At 52.3% G+C, this 14056-nt stretch overlaps 1 protein-coding gene across 3 annotated transcripts in view; it reads left to right on the top strand.

Annotated features, from left to right (window-relative positions):
- The window catches only part of CCDC33 (coiled-coil domain containing 33), a 98962-nt gene that overhangs the window by 18844 nt on the left and 66062 nt on the right, over positions 1-14056 (top strand). For all 3 annotated transcript variants that reach the window (XM_028133396.2, XM_054715626.1, XM_054715628.1), the window contains 5 exons: positions 2588-2721; positions 6256-6365; positions 8575-8691; positions 11311-11402; positions 12564-12684. In XM_028133396.2, coding sequence (XP_027989197.2) covers positions 2588-2721; positions 6256-6365; positions 8575-8691; positions 11311-11402; positions 12564-12684 — 574 coding nt within the window. The remainder of the gene's footprint in view (positions 1-2587; positions 2722-6255; positions 6366-8574; positions 8692-11310; positions 11403-12563; positions 12685-14056) is intronic.

Genomic DNA, 14056 nt, shown 5'->3' with positions numbered 1-14056 from the left:
AGAAGGGAAGGGGACAAGAGGCCAAAGCTAACAGGAGGATGAAAGACAGGCTGACAATATGGTCATGAGTTCCAACCTGAATTCTTCACTGCACTGCTTGTGACTTAAGGCCTTCACTCACCCTTGCTTCTGTCTTCTTAGTGCACTGGGAGGCCCCCAGGGGATACAAAAAAACAAAAAAACAACCACCTGTGCCTGGTGCAGGAGCTTGGAGGCTTTGAGTAGTGTTTAGGCCAGTGATGGGCAACCTTGTGAGCTTGGTGTGTCAAACTTCGCCAAAAAACTGAGCATAACTCGGGTAGTGTGTCACTTTGAGGAAAAAACATTATTTTGCAAATGTTTCATCCTCAGGAGCAGCAAATGTTTCATCCTCGGCATGCAGCCGCCTCAGCGGCCGCGTGTCATCAGAAATGGCTAGCGTGTCAGTGCTGACACGCGTGTCATAGGTTCGCCATCACTGGTGTAAGGTGTAGAAGGGCTGACTTCCTCCTTCCACAGCTTCCTGGAATCTCCCCTCCCTAAGCTCTTCCACGGAGAACACTACACATGGGCATGGAGAGTGGAGGCGAGCACCCTGCAGGCAATGCACCGAGCAGGCGGACAAGAGTGGGTAAGAGGCTGCATTGAGTTTGAGGCCTCTGACTTTGAGGGCAGCTGTCAGGGGAGAGACGCAGAGCACAGAGCAGCAGCAGACGGGTCATGATTGCACCCTTCAGTCAGCAGAGGTCATAGAGCCTGTGGGAGGGACTGGGGGTGGGGCAGGCTGAGCTCCAGGCCCTCCAGCAGTGATGCCTTCTCCTCTCAAGCCTGACAGCCCCCTTGGTAGGGCTCCAGCTCTCTGGGAGACCCAGCCCTGCTCCCCTCAGCCCTCCATCAGAGCTCCCCTCACTCCCCTCCATGTGGCCCTCAGGTCCCGTTGAGAAACACCCAGGTTGTTTATACCACAAATGAGGGACTATCGGGCCCTGGGCCTTCTGTGTGCAGGAGCTTCCCACTTTCTCCCCAGCCCGTCCAAGTACCCACGAGGGCAGCACAACTCAGAGAGGGTGGGTGACCTGGCCAGGAGATAACTGTGGGCTCAAAACCCAACTCTGTGTGGCTAAAAGCCTGTACTCTTTCTAGGACTTCAGCCAAAGACCCTCACTTGTAGACAATGGGGAGACACCAGGCCAGAGACAATTATTATTATTAACACTTTATGGTATTTATTATTATTATTATTATTAACACTTTATGGTATTTAACAATGTGGCAGGCACTTTACACATAATATTTCACTTCATGCCCACAACAGCCCTGCATTTATCATCCCCATTCACATGAAAGAAGGAAGACACAGCAAGATTACATACCTTGCCCCAAGTCACCCAACTAGTAGGGTATAGAGCTGGGATTTGGGACCCAGATGGTCTGAATCAGGGACCCTGTTTTGGACCCATACAGCCCCTCAGTCAAAGCAGAAGGGGAGCTTGGAGATGGGGCTCCCACAAGATTGATCATCCACAGGAGCAGGGTTGTGACAAGGAGACAACAAGGAGTCAGGCTACTGTGTCACTCAAGTCCAGAGGGTGGAGGGAGCAGTGAGGGCCAGGGGCCAGCGTGCTTTCTGGAGGAGAGGAACAAGCTGGGCTGGGAAGGACCGCAGGCTGGTGCTGCTAACCTCTGGGGCAGATAGACTCCCATGCCCCACACGCCCTTTGGGGACTTCCGGGAGTGGGGCCAAGACTGGTGAGGACACCATCTCTGCTCTCCGCCCCGGGGTGCTGTTTGTGCAGCCAAGTGTGCGGTAAGGCTCCCCCTGCCACACTCTCCGACGACCCCTTACCCGTGACCGCCGCACCATTACAGCTCCGACATGAAAACCTCCTCAGCGGAACACGTATTAACGCTCTCACGGAGCTGTTTGATGGCTCTGGATCTCAGGGACTCTCGTCCCAGAGACTGTGAGATGCACTGGGATGCAGGGGCCCAAGCTCCAGCTACCTTGGACAGCACGGCACTGCACCGCCTGTGAGTGCTTGGGGGCCAGAAACTCTTCACCCCACCCTGTCCCATGCCAGGGCCCAGCACACAGTGGGTGCTGCAGAAGGCAGGTGTGTGCTCCATCGGGAGGTTTCAGAGCTGGAGGGGCTGGGCCAGAAGCTTAGGGAAGTGAAGGGCAGCCAGGCAGTACCACACAGCCACCCTGCCCAGAGGCTTCCTCCCACCAAGCAGAACCTGGAGAAGATGGTCAAGACGATAATGGAGAGTCTGTGTACACAAGCGCCTGCTGGGGAGCCCTGCACTGGCAGAGGCAGGAAGACAGACAGGCAAGGTGTTCCCCCCACTCCCACCCCATTCTGAGCTCTGGTGCTGCGTCCATGTGAAGGCCTCAGAGGTGGCCAGCGAGACAGTGTGGTCACCGGAGCAGGCAGGGCAGCGGAAGACGAACCTGGCTCCCCTGGGCCTGAGATGACATGAGTGTCTGCCTGGGAAAGAGATCTTCCTGCCGTGTCCACTCCTTGCTCAGATTTATGAACTGTGGAGTCAGGGGTGAGGAGCAGGCAGGACGCCCTCCCTCTGACTCAGCCTGCCCACCCCTCCCCAGGAAAACCACGTCTGAGGAAGCAAAGAACCAGGACTCCAAGGCAGTCACATCTGTGACCTCAGAGCCTACCAAAGACCCCATCTGGGGTGACACAGTCACAGTGGAGATCCAAGCTGAGGATGTGAGGCAAGAAGGTAAGACAGGGGGCTGGGTGGGCCCGGTGTGTGTGGGAGGGGGTAGTAGCTCCCTCTCAACTCAGCCGGAAGCCACCTGAATGCCTCCTTGGGCTCAGTTAAAAGCACTTTAAAGAAGAAAATTATAATACTGTCATTCCTCATCTACCTAGCCTGCTGGAAAAATGAGTTATCCTACATAAACGAATTTTCTAGACGACGAAAGCTTATCTTCTTTATGACCATTGTTGTTATTTCCACGGTAGTTATTGCTGCATTTCCCACTGACACAGCACATCACAGCTTCCTGGCACACCCCAAGTACCTCTCAGAGGGGTCGCACCGCACAGGAACAATGCTGCTCCCATGCTTAGATGGGAACACTGAGGTTCAGGGAACTTAAGTAACTGGCTCAAGCTCAAGTAGCCAGTAAGTGGAGAACGGAGGGACTCAGCGTCCATGCGCTCACTGTAGGTCAGCGTTTTAGCTGTTTTCCTACACGGCTGCCGGTCCTGCCGGTCCTGCCCCGCGCTGTCCCCAGTGGTGTTCCTGTGCTCCCGAGGGTCGGGATCTGCTCTCAGAACCTGCCTGATAGTCCTCACTCCTCCACCCCGAAGCCTTCCCAGCCCCATGTCCTGTGATCGAACACTGCAGGCAATGTACGGTACCAGTGTGCACGCATGCGTGTGCATACTTATGCTTTCTCCATGGGGAGCCTGAGCAGGTGAGAGCCCTGGTCTCTGGTCTTATCTAGTATTTAGTCAGAAGAACTTCAGGCTCCCATCTCATAGGGGGTCCTTCTCTCAGGTGACAGGCTTTCCTTCCTCCTTGAAACCTCACCGCACCCCACAAAGAGCAGAAAACCAGTTGTGAAGACAATGAATGAGGAGAGAGAAAAAGATTGAAGAGGGACATAAATAAAAGGGAAAGAGGCTAGTCTTGGGTCAGGCCAGGGGACTGTTTTCCACCATAAAGGGATAGGTGGGGCTGTTGGGATGATATGAAAAAATGTGAAAGAGGAGGAAAAAATTGACCTAGGACTTCGTACAAATGCAGGTGTGTACCTGTCTTTGTGAATGTCTGCATGCTGGTTCATGTGTATGTGTGAACATCATGTGTGTTCAAAAACGTGCTTGTGACTGTGCCTGTAGGCACACATGTCTGTGTGTGCAGAGCGTGTGTGTGTGTGTGTGTGTGTGTGTGTGTGTGTGCCTGCATCTATGTGACTGTGGCAAATGAGTCTGGACCGGGATTCCACCCAGGGCTCTACACAGCTGGGGTAACACAAGAAAGGATGTGATGAGTGGCCTCAAGCCTATCTATGCAGCAGAGAGGGAAGCGGGGTTCACTGTAGGGGGGACAGGAGGTGGGGACCCTGCCCCCACAGGCAGGGAATATTGGCAGACACCTCTTTTCATATTGAAGTAGCTGGATGCTGGTTGGAATGGTTGCTGTGGTGATGTCTACAGTGGGAGGGTTGGGGAGACGGAGGACCAGCCAGGAGGTGGAGGAAGGGCAGGCGGTAACTCAGTGATGTATTAATGAAAAGCAAAGGGGGGGGTGGTTTCAGACCCTGTGTCAGGGCCAAAGCAGGCTGGCAGTAGAAATAGCTCGCTGGCCTCACAAAGGACAGTGGGAGGCTGAGGGGCACGGTGCCCAGAGCTGTTGAGAGCTGTTGAAGCATGTTTGTAGCATAGGGACAGGAACAGGGAGGTATGGCTGTCCACTCACCACAATTCCACTCATCTGCTGGCTGCCCACACAGAGATTGAGGGGGGAGGAAAAGGTAGGGCACTCACCCCTTGTTTGACCTCAGCAAATTCCAACTGGACATGGGGGCTCAGAGCCCATGGGTAATGGCCATGCGGGGCTGCAGCCTCCACAGCTACTGCTGTAGCTGTGGTTTGGAACGCTGAATCCCCCAGCTGAGTCTTCTCGGTCTGCTCAGGGCTGGGTGAATGTGTGGAGCGCTGCAGGTGGTTAACGAGGAGGGAAGTAATGACAGCTACGAGGAGCACTTGCTTAGAATTTTATAGCTTGAAAAACACGTTCCCCTCCCTATAACAAGATTAGGAGAGGGACAGCATTTTTCTTTTTAAAGTTTTAACATTTTGCAGAGCAGGAACATGAAGCTCAGAGAAGTTACGTGACTGGCTAAATATCACAGAGCCAGTTTGTACGTTGGTACTAAGACCCAGATTTGCTTACTTCAACTCCCTTGTTTTATTCTAGTTTCTTCAAGGCAACCTCAAATCCTTTCGGTGCACAGTTTCCCCCTTCCCTTTGAGTGGGATCCCATATGGCTAGCTTTGAGGGAATGTGGCAAGTGTCTTTCCCTCTCTATGTGTCCAGGGTAGCTTTGGGGAGAAGAAAGAGAGTAAAAGTAACCAGTAAAGCTTTCAGCTTCCACCTCCACTCCCTAACCCAAAGGACTCACCCAGCTCCAAGCGGCCCGCAGCACTGAGCTTCCAGCCTGCCTAGCCCACAGAACAGGTAGCTGTTCCTGGTTCTGAAATGTCATTATCTCAGGGAAGAGAGGCAGAGGCCAAGAGGGCTACACAAGAGTACACTTGTCCACTTCAATCCTCTCTCCCATTATTCTCTAGATCTCTCTTTCACCTCCTCTCCTCCTCCATCTCCCTCAATCCTTCTCACTCCTTCATCCACCATTCTACCCCTTTCCCCTCTCCACAGCTCCTCTTCCTCTTCAAATCATAGACTTCCAGAGTAGAAAATGTCTCACCAAATTCAGCCTTTTACTAGCTGTGTGATGTTGATCAAGTTATATAACCTCTCTGAGATCCAGTGAGCATGTTTAAAAAAACAGAGATAGTGATTCCTTCCTACTTCGGGGTGAGGATTTGTTGGAATAGGCTCAGGAGCACCCACCCCCATGCCTGGCACACAGTAGGTACTCACTGCTATGACTATTTCCAGGTCATTGGTGCTCTCCTTGAATTCCATCCAAAGTTTATGCATTTTTATGGCAAAATATAGTGTCTTTAGAGGGAGTTTTCTAAATGGCGCATCATTCTTAGTGTTTAGTTTTCATGTAGTGGAGTAGACTTTTACTGACAGTTGTATTGAAGATTTCTTGAGCAGACCTCTTTTCCCCATTTGCAAAATGTGAGAGATAATCCCTGTCTGAGGAAAGGTGAGAGTGCTTGTGACCAAGGGGAGGGGCCTTATTCCTGGGAAGGGGCACTATTCTTACTTGCTGTGTGTCTCTGAGCATATACATGCCATGGGGGCTGGGCTCCTTTCTGCATGTGTCCATCCTGAGCTGGGAGTTTCTAGACCAACTAGATGAGAATGGCATCTTTGGGTTCTAGCAGTGCTTCGCATAGAGCCTTATCCTGTGCAGGGGCTCAGGCAGTGCTTGTGAAGTATGTGTTCCACATGTGTGCCTGTGTGTGTTCCACATGTGTGCCTGTGTGTGGATTCCTCAGTGTGGTCCCTGCTCCCCTACTCTCAGCAATGTCTTTCAACTCAGAGGGAGGGATAGTGGTCAGCTAAGCCTGATCCTAACTTTGTGCTCCATTTTTCTCTCTCCAGATGTGGTCCTTAAGGTAGTAGACAACAACAAAAAAGAGGAGCTGCTGTTCTATCAAATCCCCATCAAGTACTTGCGTGTCTTCCACCCCTACCACTTTGAGCTGGTGAAGGTGAGTCAGAGCCCTGTGCTCTGGCCCACATGGGCTTGGGACAGGTAGTGGGGAGCCCCCAGCTATTCCCTCAGAGTGGCTCTGGGCATCCATGCCCACCCTGCAGTATGGCCAGTCTAGGAGCTTGTAGGGCTAAATAAACAGGAATGATACCCATAAAAATTTGGAATTCTCCAAATTGATCTTCATAAAACAGTCAAAATGGCATAGGATATCTACCACATTAAATGAATACACCAACTGAAAATGCATTCTGATTTCATATACGTTAAAAGAGTAAGAGTATATCTAAAAATCAATTTCAGCCGAAACCGGTTTGACTCAGTGGATAGAGCCTCGGTCTGCGGACTCAAGGGTCCCGGGTTCGATTCTGGTCAGGGGCATGTACCTTGGTTGCGGGCACATCCCCGGTAGGGGATGTGCAGGAGGCAGCTGGTCGATGTTTCTCTCTCATCGATGTTTCTAGCTCTCTATCCCTCTCCCTTCCTCTCTGTAAAAAATCAATTAAAAAAAAGTTTTAAAAATCAATTTCATACAGTATTTGCAAAGTACCTGCTATTTTCCAAGTCCTGGGCTATATGGTATACACACCATCTCTAATTCTCAAAATGAATTCTACTTTGCATACATAGGACTGATACTCAGGAGAGAAGAATCCTCTCATCCTGGATCACAGAGCAAGTGAGGTGCAGAGTCAAGTGTGAATCCAGGTGACACCATCTCCCAACCAGTTCACTCAGTGCTGCCTCCACATGCTACCGTGGCAGGAGGAAGCCTGAAGAGAGTTGGGGTATATGGGAGATAAGGTGTTCCCTGGAATGCACCCATCTAGTGGGCCTCGGGCCACTTGTTTTATGGTCTGAGCATCTTAGGCCAGCTCCCCTGCCTACCCCCTCTCCCCAGAGCTGATTGGTGGAAAGGAGAATTTACTCTCTCGTTGCTCAAGTACTTATTAAGCACCTACTGTGTGCCAGGCACTGGGCCAAAGAAAAGCAGAAGCATCATTTCTCTCTCCTCCACTGTGCACTCCAGTTCCCTCTGTTGTGGAGCGGATGCGAGTGAATGACCACTGGAGCCCAGACCAAATTAAAATTTAGGGAGCCTTTATTAGCCGGGCGGCCAGATGACCCGGCGACTGCTCTGCCATTCTCCACGCAGGGAGACCAGAGAGCAGCAGTGACCCTTTGTGTAGGACCGCTTTTAAGCACATTAACCACATCCGGTTTTTGCAGAACAAGTAACCCAAGACAAAACAGTTTTTCCCAAGCAACGTCAGGATCATGCCAATGACGACCATGTTATTCACAGGGTCATCCTGTTCTTCAGAAAGCTGACAGTGTTCTGTGAAAGAAGGCTACATGCTGGGAAGGGTCCATGAGACCATATCTCAAGGCCTGGCCTGGTGTCAGCACTGACAACTCTATCTGGGGCATAGTCCACGGCCTCTCTGGAAGCATGCTCAGAAATTCCCACTCTCCAACACCTACAGTGGTTCAGAGTAAAGAACAATGTGGAGTTGAATTGTTGGGTTGCTCTCTCAGGTCTTCTGCTTGCTAGCTATATATCCATAGGAAGCTGCTTAACCCCCTGGGTCTCCATTCCTCATCAACAAAATTAAGATAATATGCCTCCTAACATGGCCTTTTGGAGGATCAAATATAATGATGTGCATAAAGCACCTACTATGCTCAGCACATAGTATGTGCTCAGTTCAGGCTAGTTCCCTTCCTGCCTCCCTTCCCCAGGCCCTGGTACTGACTTCCTTTTCAAATGACTCCTCAACCATGATCTCGGGGGACTGCACATTCCCTATGCCTCAAGGAGAACCCCACACTCAGGACCTCAGAATGAGGCAAGGAAGCAAAGCCCAGAGAGATTAGTGACTCACGTGGGAGACTCAGTACTTCAGCTGCAATTCTGGGAGCATCACCCAGGCCTCCTGGCTCTCTGTCCAAGCCTAGTTATCACATCTTTACAAAGACAGCTGGCAGGCATGGTCCTTGTGAGGGCAATGAAATATTCAAATAGACAAGGGAAGATTTATTCTATTGATCTCCTTGGAAGGGCTCACAGGGAGCCTTTAATTATCAGCTCGGCGCCCCGGTGGAGCAATGCCAATGCTTGTCTGCGGAGGGCTGGATTTATGGCCAGGGTCTGCTTCTTAGTCAAGCTTCTTCTCGTGTGTCTTCCTCCCTGACTCTATTCCCAGCCCACCGAGATTGGGAAAGCTAATGAAGCCACTGCCAAGACCCAACTGTACGCAACTGTTGTCCGGAAGGGCAGCTTCATCCCCCGCCAAGCTGACTGTAACCACAGAGCTCTGGAGGTGCCAGCCTGGGGCCCTTGGGGGCGGGGCAGGAAGGGGTCAAATTTTGATGGTGTGAGGCAGAGGTGTCTGGGGAAGACTGGGACTTTCAAAATCGCAGAAGTGGTTTGTGAAGAATAGCCTTGGGATGGCAGAGATGATGGAGATGGAGATGAAGATAAACGATGCCTAAGATTATCCAGCACTTTCAGGCGTACAGCCCTGACCTAACCTTGTCTTCCTTCCCTCTGCTCCTCCACACCGTGCAGGGAGTGCTACAGGGCGGACAGAGGCTTCCAAAGCGCAATGTCTGTCTGAATCCCATGGGGCAGGAAAAGCCCCCACCTCGGCTCATATCTCCTGATTATTTCTCTACTGTTCTGGCCCTCCCAAAGTAGTGACCCCTGACGTAGGGCCTACATCCCTCAAGTGACAGTTTTAGGGCCACCCTATATTTCCTTGAATCCTATTTCTGAAGAGCTTTGGCTGGTCTTCTAATTGGGTATTCATTCATTCAATAACTATTTCTAGAGCCTTCCTTAGCCAGGCCAGGCGCAGGCCCTATTTCCACACATACCCACCACCGTTGTTTTCTATACTAAGCCTTTCACGGCTTCAGGAGGATTAGTGATGCTCCAGGAGGATATAGTTCAGATACCTAAACCCCTCTCCTTTCCCCTTAGTCTTCAAACTGCCCAGGTGACAGATTCAAATCCAGCCATGACCTGAATCTGATCAGGGTGGAGGCAGGGAGGCCCAAGCTTCAGGCTTCCCCTGCCCCTGCCCCTGATCCACCCCATGACAGAGCAAGAAGTGTTCTTCAGTCCCATTTCACAGCTGGGGCCATGGAGCCTTAAGAGCAGTCTGATATGGGAGCGCAGATCTCCTGGCCCACACATCTGCTTCCCCATAGCCACCTCATGGATGCCAGCATTTGCCAGACCTGTACGCACCCTCTGCTCCCCTCACCCCCCTTGTCAATCATGCCCTTTCCTGCACAAAGAACACCTTGACCTGCAGGGGCTCACTGTGGATCAGCCACCCCCTGTAGAGTCTGGGCTCCTCTGCCCTTCAGTATCCGCCCATGCCCCAGCATAGATGTCCTCCCTATAGGCTCCTGGGGGCAGACCAGAGAGGACAGTGGGAGAAGAAATGGCTCCTATTCCTCACAGGGCTGTCACAAGCAGGTGTGCTTGGGCAGCTGTCTCATCCAACACCTGACCATTCAGCCCAGAACAGTGATAAATTAGTCCCCACCCCTCACCTTTCAGACCCCACCCCTTAGCCCTTACACCTGTTGGAGTCCCTGTAAGCAATAGAGCCTGACAGCGTTCCAGTAAAATCCCTCAGGCCCAGACTCCACCCCCATCCCAAGTTTGAAATGCCATCATCAGAGATTTCATCATTTGAGTTTGGAGAAGGGATCCAGTCTTCAGAGGCCCCCACAGCTGATAGCCTCGAAGCACTATTTTAAATCCTTATCAGCTCACAGCTGGCAGCCAGCTGAATGGGTCAGGAATGGGTCCCAACCAAGGGGCTTAGGAGAGAAAGCTGAGGGTGGAGGGGAGAAAAGGGAGCCACCTCATGGATGCCAGCATGTGTCCAGAATAAGTCCCTACTCCTAGGCACTCTCCTCCCTTTGAAGATCAGAACTAAAAGGACCAGGGAAATTATGGTCAACCCCTCAGTGTACAAGTTAGGACATTAAGGCCCAGCGTGGAGCAGGGACTGGCCTCAGTGCCTTAATGACCTAGACTTAGTAAGTGGCTGAGCTAGAGTAGACCTATAGCAAGGATCCCACCCAGCCTCCAAGACTAGCTCACCCCAGCCCTCTCCCTGAGGCCACTGCTATCCTCCTCCTCCTTCCCCTCCCAAGTCTCTATGGTTGTTTCTCTCACCCTCATAAACACAGCCAGCTTCTTCCGACCCTTGCCCCCCTTTTCTCCTCATTGATGGCCTTCATTTATCCCACACACACACATGGGCTTCTACTCTGAGCCAGGTGCTTTGGCTAAAAGCTGGAAATACAGCAGTGAATGAGGAAGATAAGTCCCTGCCGCTGTGGAGCCTGGGGGGCTAGCAGGAGATGTGGGCCAAGGGGCAGACAGGCCAATTTGTGCAGGCCTTGACTATCATGGTAAAAATTATGGCATTTATTCTAAGGGTAGTGGGGGGAAGGGCGGTCATGGCTGAATCTCAAGCAGAGGAATTACATAATCTAATTTCTTTTTAAGACAGCAATTTTGCCACTATGTATCAAATTGCCTGGGAAAGGGGATGGGTTAGGGACAAGAGCAGAGGCCAGTGAGGGGTCAGAGAAGTAAAAGGAGCCACAGGAATCTCAGCTGGGGGGACAAGGATTGAGGGCCCAGATCCAGATCAGGAGCTGCCTGGGATGGCAGTGGAGGCAGGTGGGACAGAATCCGTGTCTTCTCTTGCTGCCCACCCAATGCCCGGCGCGGGGCCTGAAGGACAGTGGCCTTGAGCAGAGAAAGACCCTAGAGAGGCAGGAGCAGGTGCAGGGTATGGCGGCAGAAACGAGCCCGTCTTTGGAAAGGAAGATGGCAGGCAGGATAGCTAACCATGCTCCGGAGAGAGCTAAAGGCCACCTGGGGCTCACCTGCCTCCTCTCTCCCCCAGGTCTTTCTTCGGGGAATAAATGAACCCCTGGTCAACAACCCCAGTCCCATGGTGGTCATTGCCCGGGTGGTCCCCAACTACACGGAGTTTAAGTGAGTAAGGCCCAAGCGGTGTGATCAAGGAGGGAGGGGGCAGAATACAGAGGAGAGGGATGGCTAGAACCCTGCCCTCCCCACGAGGCCCTTCAAGCCTCCCCACTGGGACTGAGGACCCAGGAAGCTACCCACAGCCCATGGAGAGGGGCAGCTCAGACCCCTCCTGAGAGCAGGCTGAGGGGGGTCAGCACACTATGAAGAAAGGGGGTCCTCAGCCCTTTCAGCCTACCTCTCCATCTCATACCCACCACTCGAGTTCAGGGCCAAGGTGGTTCGCTGTCTGGTGGTTGTTCCCAAAGGAGGCAGCCTAAGGGTCCTCTCAGAACTTCATGACCTTTAGCCTTGACCAAAGGTCCCCTTCCTTGCCCTCCATGAGGTCTCCCTGGCCGCAGCCCCAGCTCATCCCCCTCCCGCCAGACCTGTTTTTGGGTCTGAGCGTCACAGTCCTCAGGAGGGGATTCAGTCCAGATTGGCCACTGGAGACACACAGTGTGGAGAGTTCCCCAGGGAACGTGTGCCCTCTGTGACAGCACCATCTCTGGAGCTGTCTGCCTCTGCGCTTCTACTGACTGATGGTCTGGGAGGGGTCCCTCACTCATCTGCTCCATCTGTTGAATTCTGACAAACTATGCGCCTCCTTGTGGTTTGGAGAAATGAAATAACTGATGCCCTCACTCCCAGCTCCTATGAGCTCAGCAAGTGTGTGTGTGTGTGTGTGCGCGCGCGCGCACACACACCCTGAATCCCACCCCTGCAGCCTCCATGCCACCCAAGCCTAAACCAGAATTCCACCATGAGGGGGCCATGCTCACAAGGTCTTCCAAAGGTGAGGCAGGGATGCAAGACCCATTTTAAAGTTGGGCAGCTGGGGCATTCAGATGTGGCCAAGGCCATGGTGAGTCAGGGGAAGGAAATCTGGGAGCTGCATCCCATCCCCTGACCAAGATGAGCTTTCCCAAGGTCCTTACTAGTGATCAGAAGGACCAGGACCCATTACCTCTCCTCGGTGGGCCACTGCACTTCCCTCTCACATCAATCCTGAGTCCACTTGGGGGCCCTTGGCTGCCATACTTGGGCACAGCGTCAAGAGTGCTGGACGCAGGGCCTGAAAGACAGCAGCCTTGAGCAGTGCTTGACCTCTTCTCCTTGCCTCCCCAGGGTCAGTCAGATGAACCAGGATCCAGCCTCCCTGGGGTTGCCCTTCACCCCACTCTCCTTCTCTATTCCATCTGTGATGAACTTCAATGTTCCTCAAGTCAGCCAGAACGGGTGCCCTCAGGTATGGCTCCTTCCCTACTTCACATCTCTCTGGTCCAGGCCTCTAGTAACTCACCCACACATTCATCCAGTCCCTCACTCAGTCAGTCAGCTGTTCACTTGACTATGGAGCTCACCGAATCTGCGTGTGCCTAGGGCTGTGCCGTCCGTGCTGCAGAGAAGCGGCCCACGGGGAGCTCTTGGTCTGGTGAGAAGGGTCAACATCAACACCAGATAATGGATAATCTAATAACAAAGCTGGAGGGGCTGCCAGAGCTATAAAAACCAGAGGAGAGAAGACAGAAAAAAGACAAATATTGTGATTCCACTTAAATGTGGTACCTAAGAGGCAAATTCAGAGACAGAAAGTGGAATGGTAGTTGCCAAGGACTAGGGCCAGGGAGAATGGGGAAGTTAGTTTTTAATGGTATAGAGTTTCTGTTTGGAAGGTTGGAAAAGTTCTAAAAGTAGGTAGTGGCTAAAGTGGTAAATTTTTGTTTTGTATATTTCACCACAATAAAAATTTGCTTTAATTAGAGGTGAGAGGGATGTGAAGCCTGGGCATCCAGCTGCAGGACTTGAGTTTTTAGCAGGGAGTGTTTAGCAGGGCAAGTGGGAACAAGAGCACAGGTGTGCAGGTGGGGGTGCATGTAGGGGTTGGAGAGGAGGCCAGTGTGTCTGAGTATATTGGGGAGGGGTGTGCAGAGTATGAGTCCAGGCAAATGGTCATCTTTTCCCATGGTCTGCATTCAGCAGGAGCTTGCCCCACATGATGTTCCCAACATTCCTAGGGGCCTTAAAGAAGACAGGGTGCCTGAGAAGTTCTTCCTGTTGTCCGTCCACCAACGTTCATGCCTGACATGGCAAATATAAAATGAGGCACTCTTTCAGAGCCACAATCTTCCTTTAAAGGCAAAACATTTGAAGAAGGTTCGGACGGACATGGACAAGAGTGATGGTGGAAGGGAGGGGCGGAACAAAGGGAGACCGTGGGGACAAAGCCTTCGAACCCAAGCCAATCCTTGGCCTGATTTCCCCAGAGTCATCTCACACATGGACCTGCATTTGCCCAGAAAATTACAAACCAATCAGCAGGCAGTCCCGGGGGCAGGACGCACTGGCTGCCTTAATGAGTGAACCTCCCCCCCCCCCTTCTCTGGCTGCTTTTGCTGCCTGGCTAGTCTGGGTGGCAGAGGCACCCCTTAATGCAGAAGCCTGCCGCAGTGCCTCTTGCATGTGTGGGACTCAAGGCCAGAGGTCCCGCGATGCAGAAGACCTGTGGAAGGTCACCCAGTGCTAGGGCAGTGGGGCCAGGTTCAGAGCTCACTGACAGCCAGCACCGAGGTGCCCAGGCACCAGCAGTGAGAGGCGAGCTTCTGTGGTACAAGTGAGAA

The sequence above is a fragment of the Eptesicus fuscus genome, chromosome 5 (assembly GCF_027574615.1).
Source record: "Eptesicus fuscus isolate TK198812 chromosome 5, DD_ASM_mEF_20220401, whole genome shotgun sequence".
Lineage (NCBI taxonomy): Eukaryota > Metazoa > Chordata > Mammalia > Chiroptera > Vespertilionidae > Eptesicus > Eptesicus fuscus.
The sequence above is the reverse complement of the archived record's forward strand: the minus strand, read 5'-3'. Positions and strand labels throughout refer to the sequence as shown.